General features: G+C 33.6%; 4 protein-coding genes and 1 long non-coding RNA gene across 8 annotated transcripts; 3 read left to right on the top strand and 2 right to left on the bottom strand.

Moving 5' to 3' along the window:
• The first annotated feature begins 2,000 nt into the window (after positions 1–2,000).
• Positions 2,001–3,797, top strand: LOC135146665 (clathrin light chain-like). Of its 2 annotated transcripts, none has more exons than XM_064078793.1 (9): positions 2,001–2,082; positions 2,164–2,303; positions 2,435–2,513; positions 2,575–2,610; positions 3,009–3,098; positions 3,148–3,199; positions 3,254–3,312; positions 3,374–3,648; positions 3,706–3,797. In XM_064078793.1, exons 2-8 carry the CDS (start codon positions 2,235–2,237, stop codon positions 3,637–3,639), a joined length of 651 nt encoding a protein of 216 aa, XP_063934863.1. In that variant the 5' UTR covers positions 2,001–2,082; positions 2,164–2,234; the 3' UTR covers positions 3,640–3,648; positions 3,706–3,797. The 2 variants fall into 2 exon arrangements, with proteins under 2 accessions (XP_063934863.1, XP_063934862.1); XM_064078792.1 differs by having other exon boundaries at positions 3,374–3,651.
• A 1,141-nt stretch (positions 3,798–4,938) lies between these two features.
• LOC135146676 (uncharacterized) lies at positions 4,939–5,920 on the top strand. The gene is made up of 3 exons (XR_010283906.1): positions 4,939–5,228; positions 5,278–5,417; positions 5,478–5,920. It is a non-coding gene; the product is annotated as an uncharacterized LOC135146676 (long non-coding RNA).
• Positions 5,921–5,963: 43 nt separating this feature from the next.
• LOC135146673 (homocysteine-responsive endoplasmic reticulum-resident ubiquitin-like domain member 2 protein) lies at positions 5,964–7,287 on the bottom strand. The gene is made up of 4 exons (XM_064078801.1): positions 7,139–7,287; positions 6,914–6,974; positions 6,286–6,866; positions 5,964–6,231 (listed from the first exon to the last, which is right to left on the bottom strand). Exons 1-4 carry the CDS (start codon positions 7,279–7,281, stop codon positions 5,964–5,966), a joined length of 1,053 nt encoding a protein of 350 aa, XP_063934871.1. The 5' UTR covers positions 7,282–7,287.
• Positions 7,288–8,659: 1,372 nt separating this feature from the next.
• LOC135146663 (diphosphomevalonate decarboxylase-like) lies at positions 8,660–11,292 on the top strand. Its single transcript, XM_064078790.1, has 15 exons — positions 8,660–8,779; positions 9,247–9,336; positions 9,388–9,436; positions 9,584–9,630; positions 9,693–9,763; positions 9,812–9,872; positions 9,936–10,004; positions 10,063–10,110; positions 10,168–10,253; positions 10,316–10,390; positions 10,450–10,545; positions 10,606–10,728; positions 10,791–10,903; positions 10,974–11,077; positions 11,136–11,292. Exons 1-15 carry the CDS (start codon positions 8,719–8,721, stop codon positions 11,219–11,221), a joined length of 1,179 nt encoding a protein of 392 aa, XP_063934860.1. The 5' UTR covers positions 8,660–8,718; the 3' UTR covers positions 11,222–11,292.
• LOC135146658 (serine/arginine-rich splicing factor 2-like) lies at positions 11,256–13,152 on the bottom strand. Of its 3 annotated transcripts, none has more exons than XM_064078783.1 (11): positions 13,104–13,152; positions 12,902–12,946; positions 12,657–12,815; positions 12,517–12,609; positions 12,400–12,460; positions 12,222–12,344; positions 12,088–12,166; positions 11,931–12,024; positions 11,832–11,875; positions 11,660–11,739; positions 11,256–11,606 (listed from the first exon to the last, which is right to left on the bottom strand). In XM_064078783.1, coding segments are annotated over exons 2-11 (921 nt in total). In that variant the 5' UTR covers positions 12,904–12,946; positions 13,104–13,152; the 3' UTR covers positions 11,256–11,420. The 3 variants fall into 3 exon arrangements, with proteins under 3 accessions (XP_063934853.1, XP_063934855.1, XP_063934854.1); XM_064078785.1 differs by having other exon boundaries at positions 12,517–12,603; XM_064078784.1 differs by having other exon boundaries at positions 12,902–12,949; positions 13,104–13,137.
• Positions 13,153–22,846: the final 9,694 nt, after the last annotated feature.

The following is a 22,846-nucleotide window of genomic DNA, read 5'->3' as shown; positions in this document are numbered from 1 at the left end:
TTTTTTAAATTTTCAGATTAGATAGAAGTTAAAATTTAGCGCGACCTGTATCCTAATATCTCAATGAACAACAAATTTCAAAAATTAACAGTAATTTTTATTTAATATAAAGGTAAAAAATTTAAAAACTCAAGGGGTCTGAGAGCGTACTGCTACTACTAATTTTTAAATAAGAGTTGCGACGACAGAAGTTAAAATGGTTAGTAAGAAGAGCTATTATAGTTGGTGACAGTTAGGCCACCATATGTAATACATATAATGGTATTGAATAAAGAGTATACTTAGTTTAATTTTTGAGCTTTTCAAGTAAAGCGCATGGTATTTTAGATAATATAATAATTTTAAAATTTTTTTAGAATTAAGAAATGTTTAACTTTAATTAATGCGGTTAGCATAATAAGACAAAACTAAGAAAGTATATAAATTTTACAAAAAGCAATATTATTTCAGCAAAATTGCTGCATACTAGTATGGTAGTGTTAAAAAAAAATAGAAAAGGTTCCCCATTTTTACTTGTATGACCAATTACTAAAACACTTTAATTCTTGAACAGTACATCAAAACCTCTATTGGCGTATCTGGATGGTTTAAGGAAATTTTTATTATACAAACCTATCTCTATGCACAACTGCTTACTTTGGGTTGTAAGAAAAGGCCGGGGTTAAAAATACCTAAATGCAGGTAAACTGATATATAATCCTTTTTTTTTTTTTAACGTACTAAACGTAGTTGAGGGCTTAAGCAAAACACTAATTTAATAGCTATATTGGAATGATCCGTGCCTCCGCACTTCCTTTTAAATATTGTTTGTTGTGTGGGTGTGTTTTGTGCTACTCAGGCGGCTTAAGGACTATCAATAAATTACTACACTGCTTTTAAGCTTTAAATAACTCTGTATTATTTTAATCTTTTACTTTACTTTATTGATTACTATATATTAGATTCTCAAAATATAAAAGCCTGTAAACCAACACTCGAGAAAAATAAAAATTAGAGTAGACGGTTGTCATAAAAAAATAGGTATTAAATGTAGTTGTTTTACGAGAAGTATTGTTGTAGTAATGAAAATAAATTTATGAAGAAAACTGTGGGTTTCATTCAACCGCATAGATTGTTTTTTTAAACAGGGAATCCAAATTAATACATAGGTCAAAAGTGTTCTTTCCCTATAGTGTTTTTAATAAAAAAATTAGATAGGTCTTACTGTGTTTCGACCTTTTTAGCATAAACTTTACGTGTGAGTTTATGTACGTATGATAGCTCTTTTTAGAAGCGCTCTAGGGAGGTACTTGGGCCATACTAAATTTTTATTATTATGGAACTACAACACATTAAAGTTTTGCTAATAAGTTATACTGTTTAGCAAACAGTTTTGCCCATGGTCTTTTGAAGTTACAATATTTTTAAACTTTAGTTATTATCAATTTGTTTTAATCAAAAAAAGATTAAATTTTCAAGTACTTAGTACAAGAACGAAAAGATCAACTTTTATAAAAGGAAAATCTTAATATATATTTTTTTTAAATAAATTCTGGTCATTTAAGTTAATTATAGCGAAAAAGTAAATTACCCCAACCTACTTTTCTTTTCTCAGGTCAGGGAGATGTACAATAATGCTAGATACTTCGGGGGCCTGTGGTCAGAACATTTTTTTGATATAAAGCAAGACTGAAAGGTAAATGGTAGTGGTGGCGCTCCATAGTTGTGGTATCTGTACAATAGTGTCTAACTATTATCCGGTAATTCCCATACGTAAGTTTAAAAACAACTTTTAATTTTAATTTTTTTAAGCCTTATCTAGCTACCGAAACCTCTAGAAGAAAATTCAATAATATATGAAAAGATTATTTTTAACAATGCTGAACTATAATTTATCAATAAAACTTGATCTTGAAGAGGTTGTTATGCCTGTGGACCTTAACTTGGTGGCCTGCTAACCCCTTAACATCCAATAAAACGAGGCAATTAAAAACACTTTTTCTGGGCACTTCCAAAAATGGTTTTTCTGCCAGAGCAGTGCCTTCCACACTTCAGACAAAGTATTTTTTTTTTTCACCGTTTGTTTCACCTAATAGCTGTAAGGTGTGACTCTATAACCTTTTTTTTTTAATATTTATTATTGGCTTAATTATTGTATTACTTAGACAACTGATATATGTAAAGTTAAATCGTAGGCCCGTTATAAGCCCAGAAGTTTATTAGAAAGGAGTTCTTACTTATCGCAAAACCTAACCATGAAAGATCCAACTGCCGAGTTTCTAGCACAAGAAAAAGAAGCTTTTTCTGAGCTGGGAGATGAAACTGTACTCAACTTATCTCTTTATTATAATAAAAAAGTTTAGGTTGAAAACTCGTTTCCATAAGTAGTAATTTATCCCTTTGTTTTTGTATTAATATTAATCTTGTTAATAAAGACTAACATGAATTAAAACAGATCCTCTTTGATTCTATTGAAGATACTCTTGATTCTAAAGAAGATATAGACCTTAAGTCGCTTTCCTCATCTGAGCCAGGTAGCGTATACTTTTAAATTTTTAAAGCTCTCTGTTGTTATACGACTGTAACCTCCTGAAGGTTTTACTACCAGTTCGCCTAAAACTTTTGAAAAAGGTATTAACTTTTATAAATTGTTGTAGTTTTCTAGCCCATATATTTTTTTATGTTTATTACACGTTCGTTGTCGTGCGCATTTAAAATAAGTTTCTAGTGTTTTATTAGCTAAGAAGTAATTTATAAAGTATTTAAATAATAATAAGAAAGCAATTAAAAATTATGAATAAAATAATAAAATATAAAAGATATTTGAAAAATAGAGAGTACATATAATAACTCAATATCACAAATCCTTTATTATATTATATTTAACTAAAGTCCTCATAGTAGATTTGTATTATAATCTTTCTTCGCGCAATGTTCTTATTGCACTTTAACTTGAAATCTTGGATGACTTGCAAAAGAATTTTTTTTTTAACGTTTACTTTGCCCGCTAACTAAAACTTTTTTACTAGATTATGAGAAAGGTAGTAATAGCCCTTTCCTTACTGAAGAATTTGAATCTCTTTCCGTTGGTGATGTGCAAACTTCCCAACCTTCTATTGGTATTGTCATGTAGCACACAACAATTTAAAACTTATTACTTTTTTTTAGATGACGTAATTAGCCATGCTTCTCCTCAAGAAAGAGAATCAGAGGCTGTTAAGTGTGTATACTAATCAACCAAACCATAGAATCTCTAATAATGAGAACTTTTTAGATTATGGCGGGACAATTTTGAAGCGCGCCTAGCTAAAAAAGACGCAGAAGAGGAAGAAGGTAGCACAATTTTTTTCTCCTTTCTACAGTGTATTTTAAGTAGTCGGTTTTACTTTTTAAGCTCGTAAGGAGCTCTTCAGAAAAGCCCAACAGGATCTTTCTAACTACAAGGAGAACTACCAACGGTCATTGGCGTGCAAAAGCAGGAAGACGTGCGAAAGCGCTGAAAAAAGGGGGGCTAAAGAGCTGACCAACCCTCGATCTACTCAGCCAACCCCACAGGACTGGAGAGAAGTGTGCGAAATCTGCAACTTTACAGCGAAAGGAGATCCGGGTGCCTCCCAGAAGCAAAAGTTGCGAACTTTACTACTCACCTTGAAAGAATAGCACTCCAACGTGGTTTCTGTGTCTTTTTTTTTTTTGACTTGCAACTAAAAATTCTTTACTTGTTAGGAGTTTTAAGCACAATCCCATTTAAAAAAATTTTTTCTTTAGATAAAATTACTTTTTCAAAAGTGTCCTGTTTGTTTCATATTTGAGTTATACACGCCAATAAAGTTATACTTTCTATTTGTTATACTGAGGGAGATTTTTTTTACTTTTCCATTCTATATATTATAGAGTTTTATGCCTGGAAATTTAGTATTATTAACTATTAAAGACAAAAACATTAAAAAGATTTTTATAAACTTTTGGTAAATAAGAAAAGCATGTGGAGTATCCACCGGGTTGACCGGGCTATAAATAGATAAGTACTTTGATGCTTATGTTAATAAGTTAATTTCACCCGAATTAAACTAGAATAATCTTACCCTTTTTGTTCTTACCGCAAAGTGAGCCCGTAGACTAATAATATCTTCTAGGCTTTTATAATTTTATATGTTATGTTCTGACCATACTTTGCTAAGTGTAGGTAAAAGTAAGTATATATCACTACTGCGATTCTAAGGTAGACCGGTCTATTACCGTAGCAAAAAGCAAGGTGCTTCTTATAACTAAAAGATTTAACGCCGACAGCGTTAACTTTCAACGTCATGATTGTGGCTTACCATAGATTTGTAGAATCTAAGCTCTCGTGGCATGCGCACGTAAATTACGTGGTAACAAAGTCAAGGTGGGGGCAGAAGCTATATTACCTATTGTGCCGCAAAAGTAAGCATTCCTCCCGCAACAAGTGGAGGCTGTAAGCGTTGTATATTCGGCGATCATGACTTACTCTTCTGCTGCTTTCGCCTACGACTTATAGGCAGTTATGTCCTCGCTTTTAGTAAGGACAAAATAAAACGGCTAAGCCTTTTACACACGCACCTGGATTTGTGCGCAATAATGTACTTCACAGCAAACTACAGAGTGAGCGATTTGACCAGTAACTTTGGAAGTAATGCCGTCGCCCTTTTACGAACGGATAGCTGGACAGGTCAATACCCCATTAACGCACAATTAGTGTTATGGTTGATTGTTAAGTTTGAGGTTTATTTAAACGCGTAGGACTTATTTGATCATTTTTTAAGATAAAAATTTAACTTGTACTTGTGGGCAACTAGACCTGATTGAGAGCTCGCGTATTCGAAAATGTTAACTCGATCGATCACAAGACAGCGCCAGTTATAATTAAATACCACAAAATGTGCGAGTCGTTACTTTTTTTTGCCCTTTTAAAGGGGAACTACTACCTAAACTTGTAGAAGAAAAGGAGGCTTCCCCTAATAATTTTTTTTAACTTGCACACATAATAGTTAAAAATTTTATCAATGTTCTGATATGAACGTACTTTGAATACTTGTTACAGGTATTGATGACTGTCATAACTTTCGCACCCTCCCATCTTTTCTTGCTTATTATAGCGGGTGGAGCGCTTTTCTTTGCGTCTTTATATTTTGGCTGTGCCCCTCGTTCTATTTATTCTTTAGCCGCGTATGTACTTCATTTCTTCCTAGGCTCCGAGCGCCCTTTTCAAATTACTAAATTAGCCAAAGGTATACCACATTTTACTTTTAAGTTTCTGTTTATCACTACCTTCTACAGGCCTATACATCGGTGTATTGCCCAAAACCCAAGATCACTTAAAGCAACTCAGAGATATGGGCGTTACTAAGATTGTCACACTCTTAGAACCACACGAACTAAAAATTACCAGTTCTGAATTAAAATCCTTTGGTTTTCAGGTTTTTTGTTATTTTAAACAGAAGTTAGCGATTATCTTATTTTTAACTTTTCTGCCTCAGCACATTGAGCTGCATGTGCCGGATTATTCTTCTCCGACCCTTAAAGAAGTTCAAAAGGCTGTTACTTTTATTGAGAATGGTAAGCAGGTAGAAGCAGGGGTCTCTCTAAATGAACAAGATCTAGAAAAAAGAGAACACAGGGATATTGTGTTTATTCACTGTAAAGGGGGAAGAGGTCGTTCTGCCGTCGTAGCAATTGCGCTCTTAATGAAAAGGAATAGATGGAGCCCACAGAGATCATATGGCTACGTCCTTTCTAAAAAAAATATCGCTAATCTGAAAGGTCCTTTTGGTTTACGAAAGCACTGGCGCGTCTTATCGGAGTGGGAAAAGCTAATAATGAAGTCAAGTAATTTTTCCCGTCAGCAATCTAAAACTGACAAAGAGTTATAGTCCACTTTTTTACTACTCAGTACTCAAAATCATTAGCAAAAATAAAAGTGTATATTAATAAAGACAGCCCTCAGTTTATTGACATAATTTTTTTTAAAACATATTTTCTGGCACGTTATCAAATTCGTTGGGCATCCGACTTGGAAGCAAACAAATAAAAAAGTTAACCACAAAACTTTCAATATCGCTCAAAATTTTCGACAAGTTAGTTAAATGGGTTGATCGAACCACTTTAGCCGTATCAGAACTGCTGCCAGCATTAGTAGGGGCAGCGTTACTTTCGTGGTTATCGTTTCTATTAGGGTCGTTTGCTATATTATTATTATTAAAAGCCAGAAAATTAATTCGGTTAGTTTGATACCTAAAAAAGATATATGTTAATAAATACCTCTACTCCGTTAGAAAAAACACTTACAAAAAACCAATTAAGGAAAAAAATAGCAGGAACCAAAATTTCCGACGGCTAGCGCCCTGCGAAAACACCAGTACAAAAAAAGCCCATTTAAAAAGCAAAACAAATTGGGATTCTTGTTGCGGTCTATCTAAATAGTCTTCGCCATCGTTGTACTCGGGGACCTCAGGACGGTTGTTAAAAGGCGGAGGGGAAGTATTATCTACCAGTCCACCAGCGTTGCTTCCACTTTCTGCGTAGTTCAGAACCATTCCTGTACCAGAATTTACGGCATCACCTTCTGCGTGTTTAAGATAGTCGACCATGGCTGACTGAAGCAAGTTCTCTAAAGCGTTTAACATTTCCGGAGGAAGCTTATCTATAAAAGCAGAGTCTTCGCCCAACTTAAAGTTGTTTACGTTATCTTCTATAAGCTTTAACGCACTGGAAGAGCTCTGAACCAACTTCTGTGAAGGCTTTATCGAATCTTCCAATGCGCTGGAACTAGCGTACGTTTCTGAAAAGTTAACAAAAGTGGTTGAAACATTTTCACGAGGGGGTGTGCGCACCACTAAATAAACTATCGGCTTACATGAATCTTTTGTCTAATAAATATAATAAGACAAATAACTACTAAGAGAATAAGAAATACTTGTGGAATATAATCCTTAAGTAACGATCCATCCAATAAAGTCTTTCCACCGTGTATAAGTCTAAATTTAAAAGGTTAAAGTTAAAAGTTAATTCATACTAAAAGGTTAATTTACATTAAATAAGGCTAATATTAAATTATAATATTATATAAAGTAGAATGATAGCTACTAGATATCAAAAATAGGTAATCACAGAAAAAAAGATGACTCCACTTTGTAAACACCTTTGTTCCGCTATCAGAGGTTTTAGTGGATGTATCTCTTGAACTTTAGTTTTCAAATGCAAAGTAGTCCAATTCCATCTCGCCTGAATTTCAACATCAGGGAGATCCTTATTAGGAACTCTTATCAATATATCCATACTCATATTGAAACTACCTCGATACGTAATAAAATATTGGGGGAATGCGTTGTCCTCTATGCTCCAATAGTTATACTTACACTAAGCGACGTTTAATTGGTTTACGTGTTTTATGTACCACATACTTCCGTGTGATTCATTTGCCGAACTATTTTTTAATTGGTGCTTTTTATTTAATTTCGTCCATACATATGCAAGGTAATATTCTTAGTAAGAAAGAGCAGATAAAAAGCAATTGCTTGTTACAGGTGAAACTAAGCTTAAAGGGAAAGTGGCTATCCAACTAGTTTTCATTATTAATTTTTTTTAACTTATTTAGTCAAAAACTTTTGCCAACACATTTGTGGTTATTTAACATTTATTTTAGCGTTATATATTACTTATTTTTCACCAAACAAAAAAATTGAGTTACGTGAAGCTTAAGGTTACAAAACTTTGAGTGCCTGTGCACTTTGTATTTTATAACCTCGGTTTAAAAGTATGCAAGAGTGAAAACTTTTAAAACTGCTTACAAAAAGTGCTCTTGAAGGCACACTTCTAGAACTATACTAAGTTTTCTCAGAAAAACTATTGTATTAAAAATTCTTTGTCCTGTTGAACTTATAAATTTGTAACTTTAAATTAAAAGCTAACCTATTTTCAAAGTATTTTAGTCAGCCACTTTTGCTTTGTACGTCTCAAGGCATATATAGCCCGGTAAAGTTTTAAAGCAAAGTTATAAAATTTTTACAAAGTGACCGCAATAAAAACTGAAGAGTTAATAAATAGTAATAGTTGCTACGATGTTAACTTCTCAAAAAAAAGTGTATAGCAATTTAAACTTAATTACTTAAGCCTAGATTTTAGAGAACATCTCTCCCCTATTTTAAAAAAATAAATCGAAGCTAATTAATACGAACTATCTCCCTAACGTTGCTTTGCCCCAGTTCTGTAAGACTTTTAGTTATATTTAAGATTTTTTGAGATTCTTACAAATGGAATAATAAGTATAATAGTAAAACCGCAAATTTTTACTGTTTATTTTATATTCTTTATAAAAATCAATAACAGCTTTGCTTATCACATATAATTCTTAGTTGTTTAACATATCCAAGTAGTAAAGAACTTCGCTAAATATAGCTTCTAAATATATTGTGTGTACCTGACTTTAATTTTCCATTTGCAATAAGCGTAAAATATAAGTCTTATATAAATGACTTTAATATTGTTCTCTTCGTAATAAAGCTTTAAAGAAAATTTTCTACTTAGAACGGAGAGCTTGAATTAAAAAAAATGCTTTTGAGGCAGGAAATATTCTTGAGCAAATATTCAATTGACCCAAAAGTTCGGCTATCATGTCGCACGTTTTAGTTCCCTGACTTTGCCAAGTCTCTAATATCCTTGGTTAGTTGAAAAAAAGAAACTCTCTTCTACCTTTTCTACTTCTAAAGTATTTTCGTTATCATGGTATTCACTAAGCTAATTACTTGCTCGGGCCCAGTTAACATTGCCGTTATAAAATACTGTATTATATATGTTTTATTGTATACCTAACTTAAAATTTTCCTCATTCTCCTTTTTGACTATCTTTAAACTTTTCACTTATCTTGGAAAAGTTAAAAATTTTCAGCTTTATTTATGCCAATAATACTATTTTTTACATTAAGAAATAAAATTATATTAAGTTGTAAAAGTTATCATATTATAGTGAGTTTGAATTGAGGTTACATTCGCTTTAAGTTTAATAAAGCTCTTAATCTGCTTAGTGTTTTAACTCTATGCCCTAAAAAAATATGTTTATAAGGTGTAGTATGCCTACTTTTTAAGAATCGTTAACGTTTTATTATATTATTTTAATCCCTTTCCTCTTGACCCACTTGATTTTAATCATTTCAAATATATTTTTATTAAATAGCTTTTAAAATTTTTTTTAATACATTCGTTATTTTGAGGATAATATTTCTGTGTTGTTTTGAGTTCAATATTTTAAAGGGGGAAAGAGAAATGAAGAGTTAATACTACCTTCAAATTCGTCTCTAAGTGCCACTCTTAACCAAAAGGAGTTAAAAACTGTAACCTCCGGTAGTTACAACAATTAGTAAATATATAGGTATATAATCAGTATAAGCACAGTCATGGCCAGCGAATCTTTTTCGGAAGATCGAATTTGGCTAAATAAAAGGTAACTATTAAGTAAAAGCAGTTAAAAGTGTGGTGCCCTTGTTTTATGTTTTTAAATGTCGTATTTATTTATGAATGCACTAGTGAAATTGACATCTATTGTACTGAATTTAATTTTTACAAAATTGAGATTTAATTAAATGAATAGAGAAGAGGTCATTACAAACCCGCGTTTGCAAATTGTATTAAAAGCAAGTAAATATCATTTTCTATCTTTCTGTAACTGTAATAATTTTCACGTTACTCAATATTACTAGTCCGTGAGAGGTACAAGCAAAGAAAAGGTTGCCACGATCCCCTTTTAAATTGCAAACTTCATATTTGTTCAGTGAAGTTTTATTCAACCGTTATACGTCCTTTACTTACTATTTCAAAGCAAAATAATTTCCCCACCGCCGCCGGTTTAGCATCATCCGCTTCTGGTTACGCCACTCTCGGTTATTTTATCTTTATAGTTCTTTACTGGAAAATTTCCTTGCCTTTTGGTATATACTTTTCAGTCTTTGCGATGGGGAAGCTCTTTGATATTCCCGTTGGCGAACTATCTCAGATCGCTCGTCTGGGCTCCGGTATCCAGTTTAGTTGTTTACTAAGCGGCTCAAGTTTTTAATTACAAGCGATCTCTAGGGAGTGCGTGCAGAAGTATGTTTGGCGGATGGGTTAAATGGGAAATGGGTAGGCTTGGCCACCGTAATATAGTAATAATGTATAATATATAAGAAACTATTCCAGGAGAAGCCGAGGACGGAAGGGATTGCAAAGCAGTTCAAACCCACGACGAATGCCATTGGCCTGACATACGGCTGCTGGTACTAGTGGTAACTCGTCTCTGCCAGGCAGTGTTGCCAAGAGGGAAAAGCTCCTGTATTTGTTTGTTGAGGTCAGCGATACACCTAAGGAAACGAGCAGCACCAGCGGAATGGCCTCCACTGTGAAGACGAGCGAACTCTTCCAGGCACGTGACTGGTCTATCGTACTTGTCACTAACATTTCCACATTTATCCGACCATTTAGCACCGTGTGAACCACGTGGTCACCAAAAGACTTGGTCTAATTGAGGAGGCGATCACCCAACAAAACTTCCCGGTTTTCGCTCAGATAACCATGCAGGTCTATTACCAGGTGTTACTAGTGCCAGGGGAGGGGGGGGGAGCTTAGCTTTCCCTTTAGGAGAGTAACCAGTTCCACGCGGTCTGCTTGGACACGTACCCTCCCATTTTCTATATGAACGACGTATCCAAGTCCATAGTAGACTTGGTGACGCAGTACAATGCGTTCAGCAGAGAAATAAAGGCTTCCGGTGTCTATTATAGCAGTAGTTGGACTGTACTAAAGTTTTCTTTTGCGTATTGCAGGCTGCTTACACTTTCGACGCTGGACCCAATGCGGTTATTTACACTTTAAAGGAGTCTGTTGCCGAAATCACCTCCTTGCTCTTACACTTTTTCCCTCCCTCCACGCAAGAGGGGTGCTTCTTATCTGCCTCAATGTTTATGTCACACCTATAAATAAAATTGTACTAACTTTCCTTTCTTCAGCTTTCTTAAAGGGTTTTCTTTTCAAATTGACTCAGATCAAGGTAAACTCGAAGCACTTAAAGCGAAAGTCAACGTGCCCAGAAAGGTAGACGCCCTGCGCTACAGTAAATTTTTTTTGCAACGCCCCCCTTCAAGTGCGACTTTACGTAATAATATGCTTAGTTCTTCTCACAAGCGTTGGAGATGGTCCACGTGTGCTGAGTGAGCAAGAGCATTTGCTGTCGCCCGTGTCTGGTCTCCCAAAGTAGGCAGTAAAGCAACTGTGTATGATCCCCGCGAGTATTGTAAAAACTTTATTTGTACAATTACTGACGCCTAAAAGGGCAATCAGAAAATAAAGAATTTCTTAAACACTTTTGATTATCAGCAAACCCCAACGCTACCTGCCTAAATATATAAGCAAGATATAAATAAGAATGTTCGGCTTTCTATAAAAGGCAGGTCTATTCAAGTCCTCTCCTGGCGATCCCCCTCGCTTTTAGTAGGCGGAGAACTGACGCGGTTGCGTTGGCGACTGCGGCTTCTACTGCGAGGGGCCCTTCCAACACCAGTCTTGGTACGGCGCGGACTGTTCGAGCGAGACCGAGTTCGCGAGCGACTGCCCGTCCGAGACCGGCTGCGAGTTCGAGATCTAAACAAAAAAAAATTATCTATACAACTCTGAACTGTCTTAAAGAGGCTTTCCTCCGGCTATAACGCGGCGATAAAGCTCGCCGTCGAGGGGAATAGTTTCTTCGAGGCATACGGTCATTATACCTGAACCTCCCTAGCAATAACCGGCAGAGAATGGACAATAATAGATTAAGGAGCTCACTATAAATTATATTCAAAGAATTTTTAATTAATAAAAAATAATACCAATAAACGGGCGCCGATAAAGGGGGGATCTCCGAGGAGGAGTTCTTAAAAAAAAATTTGTATATGCAAGGAAAGCGTATACAAACAGGCAATAGAAACCTGAATCGGGAGGAGATTCGGCGGCGACGAGGTGACGCCTTCCGTTGCTGCTCCAAAACGAACTCACAATTTATGTGCTGACCGTCGATCCAGGCTGGCCGCGGCCAAGAAAAAATGGCGTGTAAAAATAGAAAAAAGAGTAAAATATAAAGCTTACCAGAACCACCAAACATGTGCTCGTGGGCAACCAAGGCTTCGGCCGCTTTTTCAAAGGTTATATACGAAACCCCTTTGTGCTGAAATCAACATTATATTAAATAATATAATAATTTGAGTTAGTTAGTTCCGTACAATCCCGAGAGTGCGATCCAGCGGCAGGCGAACTTCTACAACTTTACCAAACATAGAAAAAATCTCACGCAAGTGTTCTTGAGTAACATTTCTAGTCAAGTTGCTTACACATAACTTGCGACTCTAATAAATTTAACTGAAAATTCGTAAAACTGATTTAATGAAATAGCAAGTATACTTTTTCAGGACTAGCACTTTTACGAGAGCGGGAGGAAGTTCGGCGACGACCCCTCGAACGACTAAAATTTATTTTAAAGTGAGTAAAGAAAAAGAAAGGAGCGGAAGACGAGGGCACCTTCTAGAATAAGAGCGAGAACGGGAACGGGAGGAAGAATGGGTTCGAGAGCGGGAACTTGAGTCAGAACTTGTGTAACTACTGCGACTACTTCTGTAGTAAAAGTTAAAAAAAAAATTCGGAAAAGTACTAACTCTAACCTGGAATAACTCCTGCTTCTGCTTCTACTGGAACTTCTACTACTACTACTAGTACTTCTGCTACGCTTACGCCGTCCATCCTGATTGAGGTTCCTATTGCGGCTTTCGACTCGTCCGCGGCTTCGTGTTCGGCTTCGGCTGTTACTGTATTGACGACTCCTACAAAAAGACACGTTATAATTTATAAATAAAATTAAGGGAAGCCTATTTAATAAAAGCAAAAACTTCTCAAAGTATTGTCTTACATACTACCCAAGACCGGTTTTTATCAAAAAAATCTTTTCAAGAAGCTTCTGGGAAATAACAAATATAATTACATAAATATTGCTTAAGTAAATGGGATACAACAATGAAAAAGAAAAACACAGATCAACATTAAGGTAACTTAAAAAAGGACTGACAATAAGTAGTTGCATAAAAGAATACTTCAAATTTTATATAAGTTACGTTATAACAAGGATAATATAAGGACGCCTAGTAAAGAGTAAACTAAAACAAAGAAAGCTAAAATTCTACCAGGGAAGAGCACAAGTTAGACCGCGCCGTCTGTAGAGGTGGCGAAGTAAATGAAGCCCAATGAAAAAAATATTAAACTCACGAGGCGTGTTAAGCTACTGTGAATGTGCTTCAAAGGGTTTTTTATTTTGCACGCCGTAGAAGTTATCATGCAAAGAAAAGTGGTATACTTTCAGATGAATGTTTACTTTGAACAGGTCTTCACTCTAAAAGCTTTGTTTCCTGCTATAAATAATTGCTCTTTGGATATACAATTATAACAATTATTTAGGGCAAAACTAACTCTTTGGATACAATTATAATTATTTAGGACGCAACTAACTTTCTACGATACTACTACATTAATCCTATATAAGTTAGTTTATATCATTTGTACTCCATATAATACTTCACTATATGTTAAAAATATATTTATTAAGGAAAAGAGAGTCACTAAATATAAACTATAGTTTTGATAGTAGCATGTTTAAAAATAATTCTTGTTTAACTACATTATTTTTGAGAGATGAAAAACTTTGTTTTTTAGACTTCTTTTATTATCGTAATATATTTCGTATATATAATTTATTGTTTGATAAAAAAAAATAGTTAATTAGCTTTTTTTTTAAACTCTTTTAGATTGATACTTTTCATGTTACTATAAAATTTTATATAATAAAAGGTAAACTCTGAATTGTTTAATCTTTCTTGCCTTTAAAGTTAAAAGGTAAGCAAAAAATAATGCTATAAAAGGCATCAAGCCATTTTAAAGGGTATTAAACAGCTCGGGTCATCGCAAGTGTGCCTTTCTCTTTTGGGTTTAAAGATTAAAGTTAGTCATATGCGCGGTATAGTAAGATGAGCAAGATGCGCTATAAATCCTTATACTTTGTGAGGGTTAGTTAATTTAATTCTCCTGGTCATACTTCTAGGAGAATTACCAAATATATGAATTTTGTTTTTATATAAAGTAGCATCCGTGGCATTACTTAATCACCTTCTATCTATCGACCCTTTATGTAGAACTCTATCACCTTTGCATATTGTATAGAGCTTACTTCTTTGATTCTAATTCTCTTTTATTATAATATTTTACTTGTTCCTGTTTTCATATCATTAACCTTGTCGTTTCGCTTATGCATATTATTTTTTTTGTTTTAATTTTAAAAAAATATTACGTTACAAGCATGAAGAAACTCAAAGAAACAAGTTGTAAATTTTTTATATAGCAAAAGGTTTATATTGTTTTGAATAAGAACAGTTAAAAATTGAGTTCTACGGCTGCTTACTGTTGAACCTTTATTATGCACCAGTGTATATATTACACACAAGAATTAGCGCTTTAAGGAAAATTACAAATAGCTTCCAAGGATATAACTTTGATTAGTACTCATGCAAACAGACATGAAGGCGTACCCGGAGATGTTTATACGTTTACCAGTGAAGGTAACTTAAAAGCCAAAAAAAAACCTTGGCTATATTTCTAGCTGTTAAAATTACTAGAACCGTATACCACTTTTAAGCAATATATTATTTACAAAGCAATATGTGTTAGTAGACTTGATTACCTTAAGCCAATTTTTAAGAGAAAAAATTGATTTAACAGCTCACCATCGAGATCGTAGACTTTTAAATAATATTTGCACTTAATTGTATAACTTGGGACCTTAAATGGGTAACGCAGTTTGAGGTATACTTCCTGGTGTATATAGTGTTGCATTGCAAAACTTTGTTTTGAGCATTATTTAAACAAAGAATTACTGTTAAAAAAGGAACTATAACTATACGAGAGCTGTGGTAAGGGGCAAGTTTTATTTATAGTAATATGTACACATTAGCTGTTTGAAGTTTTTAAAGTTTTTAAAACTTCTTGAAGATTGTATTCGAGCAAACTGAAATACCATATGTTTGTTATAAAAGTTCGTCTAAAGAACGTTTTATGGTATATATTACGTTTGGAATCCTATTCAGTAATAAAATAGAAATAATGTGGAGTATTATTTTAACAACAGCTCTGAGATATAACTGAAGTAACATTGCGTTGCCGTGTGTTAAAATTGGTTGGACTAACTGTAGTAATATTGTTTTTGTTGGACAATAAGCCCATTTTTCAGCTTTAGTAAAGTGTAACCATTTTAAAAATTTGCTCTTTTAAATTTTTTTATGTCTCCCCCCAACGATTTGGAAGAGGATACATTTACAAACTGCGTTACCTGTTGCTAACGAGTTAACAATCCTTAAAATACTTATTTTTGTAAAGTATAATTGCCTAGAATTTAATGTTTTTCTTTTAATAACTTAAGTATCCTTCGAATTTAATGAAAACTCCCAACCAACTATCATTGCTCACGGCACTTCACGGAAACGCGGTAATTTGTATAAGATATATTGGCATAATAGAAATCGAACAAAGTATACATAAATATAAAAGATTATAAAGAACAGAAAAGGAAAAATAATAAAAAGAATCAATAAAAGCTAATAGCAACAGCAACGCTCGGCACTGGTATACCATGGTCATTCACAAAAAATCTTGCTTCATCTGTCGGAGTTATTAAGGCTGGGGTAACAAATTGAACCAGGTGTGTTGCCGTTTAGACGTGCGACGGAAAACCGCTAGAGACCACCACTGGGAGAGGCAGCTAAGATACCAGCTTCTAGCCTTTGGAGAAGCTTGCCAGGAAAATGCTAAACAGGCTCCCCCTCCGAATACGAAGCCCCGCCACAGTGGTTATAGCTGCTAAACTTAAACTGCTTAATCTATATTTCAATTTAGGTAGGAGGTTAAGGAAGCTGGCCTCCTTTACAAAATTTAAGGCCTTTAAGGCCAACTTTTATAACATAGACAACGGTGTTCTTAAATTGTAAGCGTTAACCCCCCTTTTTTCCTTCTGATACAATATTCTGAAGCCGTTATATATATCACCCCTATAAGATAAATTTATAAATGTTAAGCTTCATATTTTAAAAAATGCGAATGGAGGTAGCTCAATGCTTTAGTTATATAATTTTGTAAGGGCGTGCTTTATATTAAGCAGTAATACAGTTCATAACCATCCGTCCAAATTAAATAACTAGAAGTCCCATCATACATTTACTATGCAATTTGGAATATTCCATAAAACCAGATACGCCTCGTAAACATTTGTAGGGGAATTTTTCGAAATTTTTTGTTTCTGTTAAAGTGCTAAGCAGAGCAGTAGACCATGCGATAATTGTGTAACTAACAATAGACTTGTTATTGACTTTATTTATGAGTTTATTTTTGAAATTAAAATGACTTTCTTCGCATATAAGAGGATATAATACAGGGGAGCGGCGCGGGATATATATAAGAACGACACAAGATTGCGCCAAAACTACATATAAATATATAGTACCAATACTATTACGCATGTAACCAAAGAGTTTGATTACACATGCATCCTCAGAAACAAGGAATAGCGTATAGCGCCATTACTCGTTATGTAGTTTTTACTTTGGCAGCATTCGTTTTTGCTACTTGCTTGCACCAAGAGCAGTGTACTACATAATTTAGCTGCATTCATCAACGTTTTTTTTAATGGTGAATAAATTGGTTTCAACAATTCTTTCTAATTAGATTTAAAACCGCTTCGAAAGGCCATGCTAATACTCAACGCGAAGCTTAGAATAAAGGGAAATAGTTTATATGATATTATTAGTGTTTTGCTTTATTCATAATTTAAGCTATAAAGTCATCCTTCAAGCTACAAATTCCCGTTAACTAAACTTAATGTAGATTAGTCAACCAAACTATGCGCCTTTGAATACAGGTAAGATAAAACCTGCCTCAGGACATTACAAACTAACGATTTTTACCATTTTTAAGAATAACTCATTCGAACCGGGCGTAAATTACCACCTGCGACTCTCCTCAGTACGTGACCAACATGTTTTGATCTTAGCTAAAGAAGGTACCATAATCACGATTCATTGGTTGGTTAGTAGTTTGTAAATAAGTTCAAGTACCAAATCGGATACTAGCCATGTTAGTTTGGGTTTAATGCAAGTCCGGCCCAGCAGAGGGCGACATGACCAAAGCCAAGATAAATCTACATTGAACACGCCTTCCCTCTGAGGAAGGTACCCTTTCGAGCTACTTAGATCGAAACCAACGGTAACCCTCGAGGGACAAGTCGCTAGTGAGCGCGTATTTTAATATATAGGGTCAACCTTTTTTGACCACCTTTATTTCATTGAGCCTGGTGACGGAACAGGGATCGTTACGCCCAGTGAAGAGTGTACGCTAAATGACGATGAATTATAAGGTTCAAGCCAACGACCATAAGCACATGATATTTCACGCGCCAAACGCTACCATTAATAGCACCAGCCTACGCAGTTGCCAATTTTTTAATTACTTAACGACAAAGATCTTACCTGCTGCAATTACAACCAAGTAGGGGGAATAAACAAGTTCGTGTGCCGATGAAGAAGCGAACGAGATAAAGTTAACTTCGAAGGAGAGTTAGTTAGCTCGCATCTCTTATACGATGTTTTGAGCATCTTAAGAATGCCAGGAATGCCTATTAGAAGGCAAAAGAGTGCTAATAGCCAGTAAAATAAGGAGAATGGTAAGAGGTCAAGTTATGTTAAATTAGATTATATTATACGACTGTTTAAATTGTGTTATGTAATTATGTTTAATTATGTTGAGTAATTGTGTTAAATTAGGATACAAATATTTAACTTATTATACAAGGGTTCGACAGGTTTGATTATCACCTGTGCAGTTCTGTTATTCTTTAAACCTTTAGGCTGTGTCTAATCTTACCTTTTCCCATGTAATTTTACGTAATAGATTACAATCTTGAGCTTAGAGCTGATTAGACTATGACCGTAACGTTACAGTTCGATAATCATTCCTGTGTTCCATCAAAGTTTTTTACATTTATTGTATTAACTGAATTACTGATTTAGTTTTATTTATTAACTTTACGGTTTTGAGTTTATTTTAGTCAGCTTTATTTGACATTATATTAGTAAACTTTAGCCAATAAAAGAGGGCCCTACTAGCACCAAGTAGCACATTATTAATTCATTAATTTTAGCTAACTTTAGCTAACTTTCGTCGATTTAGGTTAACTTATTTTAATAAAAGGGTACATTTAACCAATTTAGAGCACAATACGATCATACTAGTACAGTTACAGTACTGTGAATTACTATATAAAGTTATCCCTTGTTTAATGCTCAAAGTACTACTACAGAATAAGCCGAATAAAGTTTTTGAATTTGGTTAAAATAAAAGTACTAAAACTGATATTTTTGCCTAGATTTATGACTAAAAATGATCAAGAACTAGTTACATTGAAGCAACCGTTATGCACAATTAGGTCAAAATACCAAGATAAAATTGATTATGCACTTGAAGATTGGTTTAAAAGTATAATTTTGTTCGTAATTTCAATCCAAACCAGGTGGTGATCTTGAAACACCTATGAATTGTTTAGCTTGGTTGTGACTTTGAAGTACCTAAGCGTTGTTTTAGACCGGATTTAAACTATGTAAATTTCAGTACTGTGCGTAAATTCTTGTTAACCATGTGTAGGATTTTACCATCCAGTGGGTTATTTTAGCTTTTTACATTGACCAGGACTAGTTCTAAATTCAAATCCTTGATTTTACTAACTAGGATCAAAGAGCTTAATCAATCTGACTGGGTGAGAATCAAATCTCAATAAAACTCAAATAAGGGTCCTATATTACTCTAAATCACAATCGACTCAGACTCAGTTTAGAACCCGCATAGATCCGTTTGATCTGGTCAACCACCGTTGACAACGGCTTTAAATCCTTACTGAGCCCCTTTAGTCCCAGTCAGTGATAGGGTTTACCAACTAATTTGGATGATGAAAAGATTCCTTAGAAGCCTGTTTACTAAATTTTCTCATCCTTCTTAGTTATTTGAGTGAGCTGAACACTATTGATAATGAAGTATTTATTACTCAAATATGGTCAACAATAGAGTTAAACAGCCCAAATTGAGTTCCATTTGACCATACAAACAACTGCCTTAAGTTTATTTATTAATTTTTATTAATAGTTAGCTATTCTACTTATCTTCCTGCACTAGTACCAAAAAGTAAGGTTCGAGTCTATTGTAGGAAGACCAAACGCGGCTTGGAGAAGGAAGCTAACGGCCACTCTAGAAATGAGAAGTGGATCCTTCTACCAAATGGAACTAAAAAAAGCCAGAAATAATGCTTCGTAGATGGTACCATACACCGTAGGGGCTTAGTTTGGTACCTGTTCGAAGCTAGGTAACTATTGAACTACTTTGTGTTAAATAGTCCACTGTACATGAGCAGGAACATTTTTTATATCTTTTTTTTTTCGTTCTCCTTTAGATTAAGTAGTTAAAAGGTTTAATGTTGATTTGTCTAACCAAAGGTAAGAGTTCGATCCTCTTTTTAGTTGTTAATGACAAATTGGATTCACCTCCGATTTTTAGTACTAATCATAAAATATCGCAGCCTATATATGACATTGAACAAAATAAATTGTCAGCAAAGAAACCTTAGAACACTATAATAAAAAAAAGGAAGTATGCGTTAAGAATTAATGTTGCTTTATATGAGTCAGTCAGACTAGACTCTTTTAAAAAGACTCAGCTTGTAGACTAAGAAAATATGGTTATTATCAGAATAAAATTGAAGATTGCTTTCTACTCCAACCATTTTGAAACAATTATAGCTATTTATATTGATGACTGCATAATAGTTGGAGATCATGAAAAATTTCTTTCTGATTTGAAAATGGGAATGTAATATAGAGGAATGCAGCAAAATTAAAATTCTGGGGATTTAATATATTAGATAAAAAAGATTATTACTTAATAGATCAAACGTATAATATTGAACAACTTATATCAAAATTCCCTATTGACACAAAATCCAAATGTAGACTACCTTCACCCACTTGTACTAAAATTAAGCAAATAACACTGAATATTATATTTTATTCGGATCTTTGTTGATAGCACTAGGCTTGATATCTCATACCCGACACCCCTGCTGAGCCGATTCCTCGATTGCAACAACGAAATATGAGATCGCACTTAGAATTCTTAATTACTTATATCAAACAAGGAATATTTCGCATATGAGGGGTAATAAATATTCTAATGACAGTATCTTAATTGAATGCTACTATGACTTATCTTGGACCGAATCCTACGACTATAAAACCACCATGGGTTACATTATTTTAGTTAACGGATCTCTAGTGCAACAATCCTAATATATAGACAAAAAAAAAATAAATCTTCTTGTGAGGCAGAGTGCATAGCTTTAAGCAAGGCTATATCAAATACATTGGCCTTAAAAAATATACAGTAAGAAATATTTCCAAACTATGGATTAAAAGTAAAATTTATATTGACAACGAAGCAGTAAAAGATATAGTAAAAGGTGATGCATCAAACAAGAGGTTAAGACATATTTACAGAACTACTGTCATTTCAAAAACATAATTTCTCGGTAACTGCGTTGGAAACTAATATATGCGATGAAACTATAATAGACTAAAAGCTACCAAAATCTCAAAATAACATGTAATTAAGAAAACACAAAAATATATTATAAATTTTTTGTAAAATAATGATACAAACCCAAAATGAAATCAACTCCTATTCTTTGTTTCTTTGTTTCGTTGTATTGGTACCAGCCTCCCTTTGCGAGTTTCAATCGACTTTTTCATTGTTCATATTCAATCGTCGGACGGGTTTAGGCCTCCTATTCCAAATGTTGTCATAGGAAGCATTTAGTTTGCATTAAAGTGCATTAGTTTTATGGATAAAGGCTAACTTATCACAAGAAGCTCATTTTTCTTTTTAATCGTTTCTTTTTCTATATAGGTAAGGTGAGAGAAATAATATTTTGAAGTTGTTAAAATTTTGAGTTGCTAATATATTCACTAACTTATTTGCACTATTCCCAAAAAAGGAAACAGTGGTATTAATATCAAAAGAACAGAAACGATTAGAAACGACAATATTTCATTAAGGCGTTCTTGAGGGGATTTACTTAGTACACTTAAAACAGAAACTCTTGGTTTAAGAAAATTTAAAAAAGTGACTTTACAAGAATAAAGTTATGCCTCCATCACCTACCTTTAAACAGTCTTGTAGGTACATGTTGTATTTAGTATAAAACTTAATTTCGTTTTTTAGAGGAAATCTGAATAACAAAAATTAACCTTCCTTCTGTGGGCCAACTCTTGAAATTTCCCTTTTTTTTATTCACTTTGTCATCTGTAACGTATTATTTTTATAATGTAAAATTCTCTGAAGATAGTAGTCGCCAACGCAATTGAACTTTTTTGAAAAAAAAGGATTGATAATACAAAAGAAACAAAAACTTATAAGAACTTAGCGCAAGATTGAACGTGAGAAACCTTTGAAATCTTAGAACAAAAGTAAAGTAACAGCATAACTAAATTAGAGCTGGCTCAGGAGAGAATAAAACTTAAAATTAAAAACTTGAAATAGAAGAAGACTTAGAAACTGGAAAAAGCAGAAATAGAAAGGAAGAAGTCGTTCGTCTACAGTAGTAAAGGGGTCTCATACTAATGGGGAATATAAAAGATACATTGACCGCAAATAAAACTAATCCATTCATAGAAAACAAAGCTGGGTCGCACGCTAGATCATAGCATAATCAGCATTCTAAAATATTTAATGTTTATTTTTTTGTAATTCCAGTGCGATTGCTAGGTTTTATAATAATCACAACTCAATTTAGGTATTTGAGTATTTTATTTATACCTTAGTGTAGTGTGCTCATCTATGCGGTTTAACATTCTTTTTGTCTTTTTTAAGCTTGGATCAGAATCTGTAATCGCAGTTCCGCACCTTTATTATTGCGAAGTATAGAACTTGTATGTATGTCCAAATAATTGGAAACCAAAATATTGGCCAATTCTATCCTTTTTTTTAAGACTCACAGAAATGAAAATAGGCCCAGTATTTTTAAGTGCATTACTTTCGTTCTAGGTTTTATCATTAATAGGGAAAAGGGGTTTCTTTTTAAATCATACCTTCTCATTTTGATAACTTTAATGATGTGGCAACCCTAATTTTTTGTTCTTTTTTAACTTCCTTTACCTTTATTCAAGAGAAATACGGCGACCTTGAATTTTTTTTGCGAAAGGAAGTCGATAAAGTTTTGGTAGTCTAACATTTGGGCGTATAAATCTTTACTTCATGTTTTAATTATTTACTTAAATGTTGAAAAGTTTATATTGTTAAGTGGAAAAGTTTCTCCATTTATACTAATTCCGTGCGGTACCAGATAAAAATTCTAACTTTATTCATACTGTTAATATTAGTGTTATTCATATATATTGATAACATTGGTATTATAATTATTATTTATAACATTATCGCTAATACGACTGCTATTAATATTTTTAGCGGTTGTCAATTTTTGGGTTGGATTCCTTACTAATACTCTTATTTGTACAAATTCCATTTCTATAATAATGGTTATATGTTGTAATAAATAAACATAATAATTAGTATTGTCTAAAAAGACATCCATTTCTATAATAATGGTTATATGTTTTAATAAATTAACATAATTATTAGTATTTTCTACAAAGACATTTGTCATATCGCTATCTAATGTTTATTTTAAGCTCTTCTAATCTTTTTAAAATTTGAAGAGCGGAGT

Source organism: Zophobas morio, unplaced genomic scaffold (genome assembly GCF_036711695.1).
Source record: "Zophobas morio isolate AGI-343-1 ecotype UQ-CSIRO unplaced genomic scaffold, CSIRO_AGI_Zmor_V1 ptg000255l, whole genome shotgun sequence".
Classification (NCBI taxonomy): Eukaryota; Metazoa; Arthropoda; class Insecta; order Coleoptera; family Tenebrionidae; genus Zophobas; species Zophobas morio.
This window is presented reverse-complemented; position numbering and strand designations above follow the sequence as displayed.

Bases quoted from the DNA above. Each gene is read 5' to 3' on its own strand.
- LOC135146663 (XM_064078790.1), top strand. From the start codon at position 8,719: ATGGTATTCACTAAGCTAATTACTTGCTCGGGCCCAGTTAACATTGCC. The intron at 9,764-9,811 runs GTGAAGTTTTAT...ACTATTTCAAAG, and splicing joins GCAAACTTCATATTTGTTCA to CAAAATAATTTCCCCACCGC. The intron at 10,729-10,790 runs GCTTCCGGTGTC...TGCGTATTGCAG, and splicing joins CGTTCAGCAGAGAAATAAAG to GCTGCTTACACTTTCGACGC.
- LOC135146673 (XM_064078801.1), bottom strand. From the start codon at position 7,281: ATGAGTATGGATATATTGATAAGAGTTCCTAATAAGGATCTCCCTGAT. The intron at 6,975-7,138 runs GTGTTTACAAAG...TTTTAAATTTAG, and splicing joins CCTCTGATAGCGGAACAAAG to ACTTATACACGGTGGAAAGA. The intron at 6,867-6,913 runs GTATTTCTTATT...TATATTTATTAG, and splicing joins TTAAGGATTATATTCCACAA to ACAAAAGATTCATGTAAGCC.
- LOC135146658 (XM_064078783.1), bottom strand. The intron at 12,461-12,516 runs GTGCCCTCGTCT...AATAAATTTTAG, and splicing joins TCTCGCTCTTATTCTAGAAG to TCGTTCGAGGGGTCGTCGCC. The intron at 12,345-12,399 runs GTATACTTGCTA...TAAATTTATTAG, and splicing joins AAAGTGCTAGTCCTGAAAAA to AGTCGCAAGTTATGTGTAAG.
- LOC135146665 (XM_064078793.1), top strand. From the start codon at position 2,235: ATGAAAGATCCAACTGCCGAGTTTCTAGCACAAGAAAAAGAAGCTTTT. The intron at 3,099-3,147 runs GTATTGTCATGT...ACTTTTTTTTAG, and splicing joins AACTTCCCAACCTTCTATTG to ATGACGTAATTAGCCATGCT. The intron at 3,313-3,373 runs GTAGCACAATTT...TTACTTTTTAAG, and splicing joins AGACGCAGAAGAGGAAGAAG to CTCGTAAGGAGCTCTTCAGA.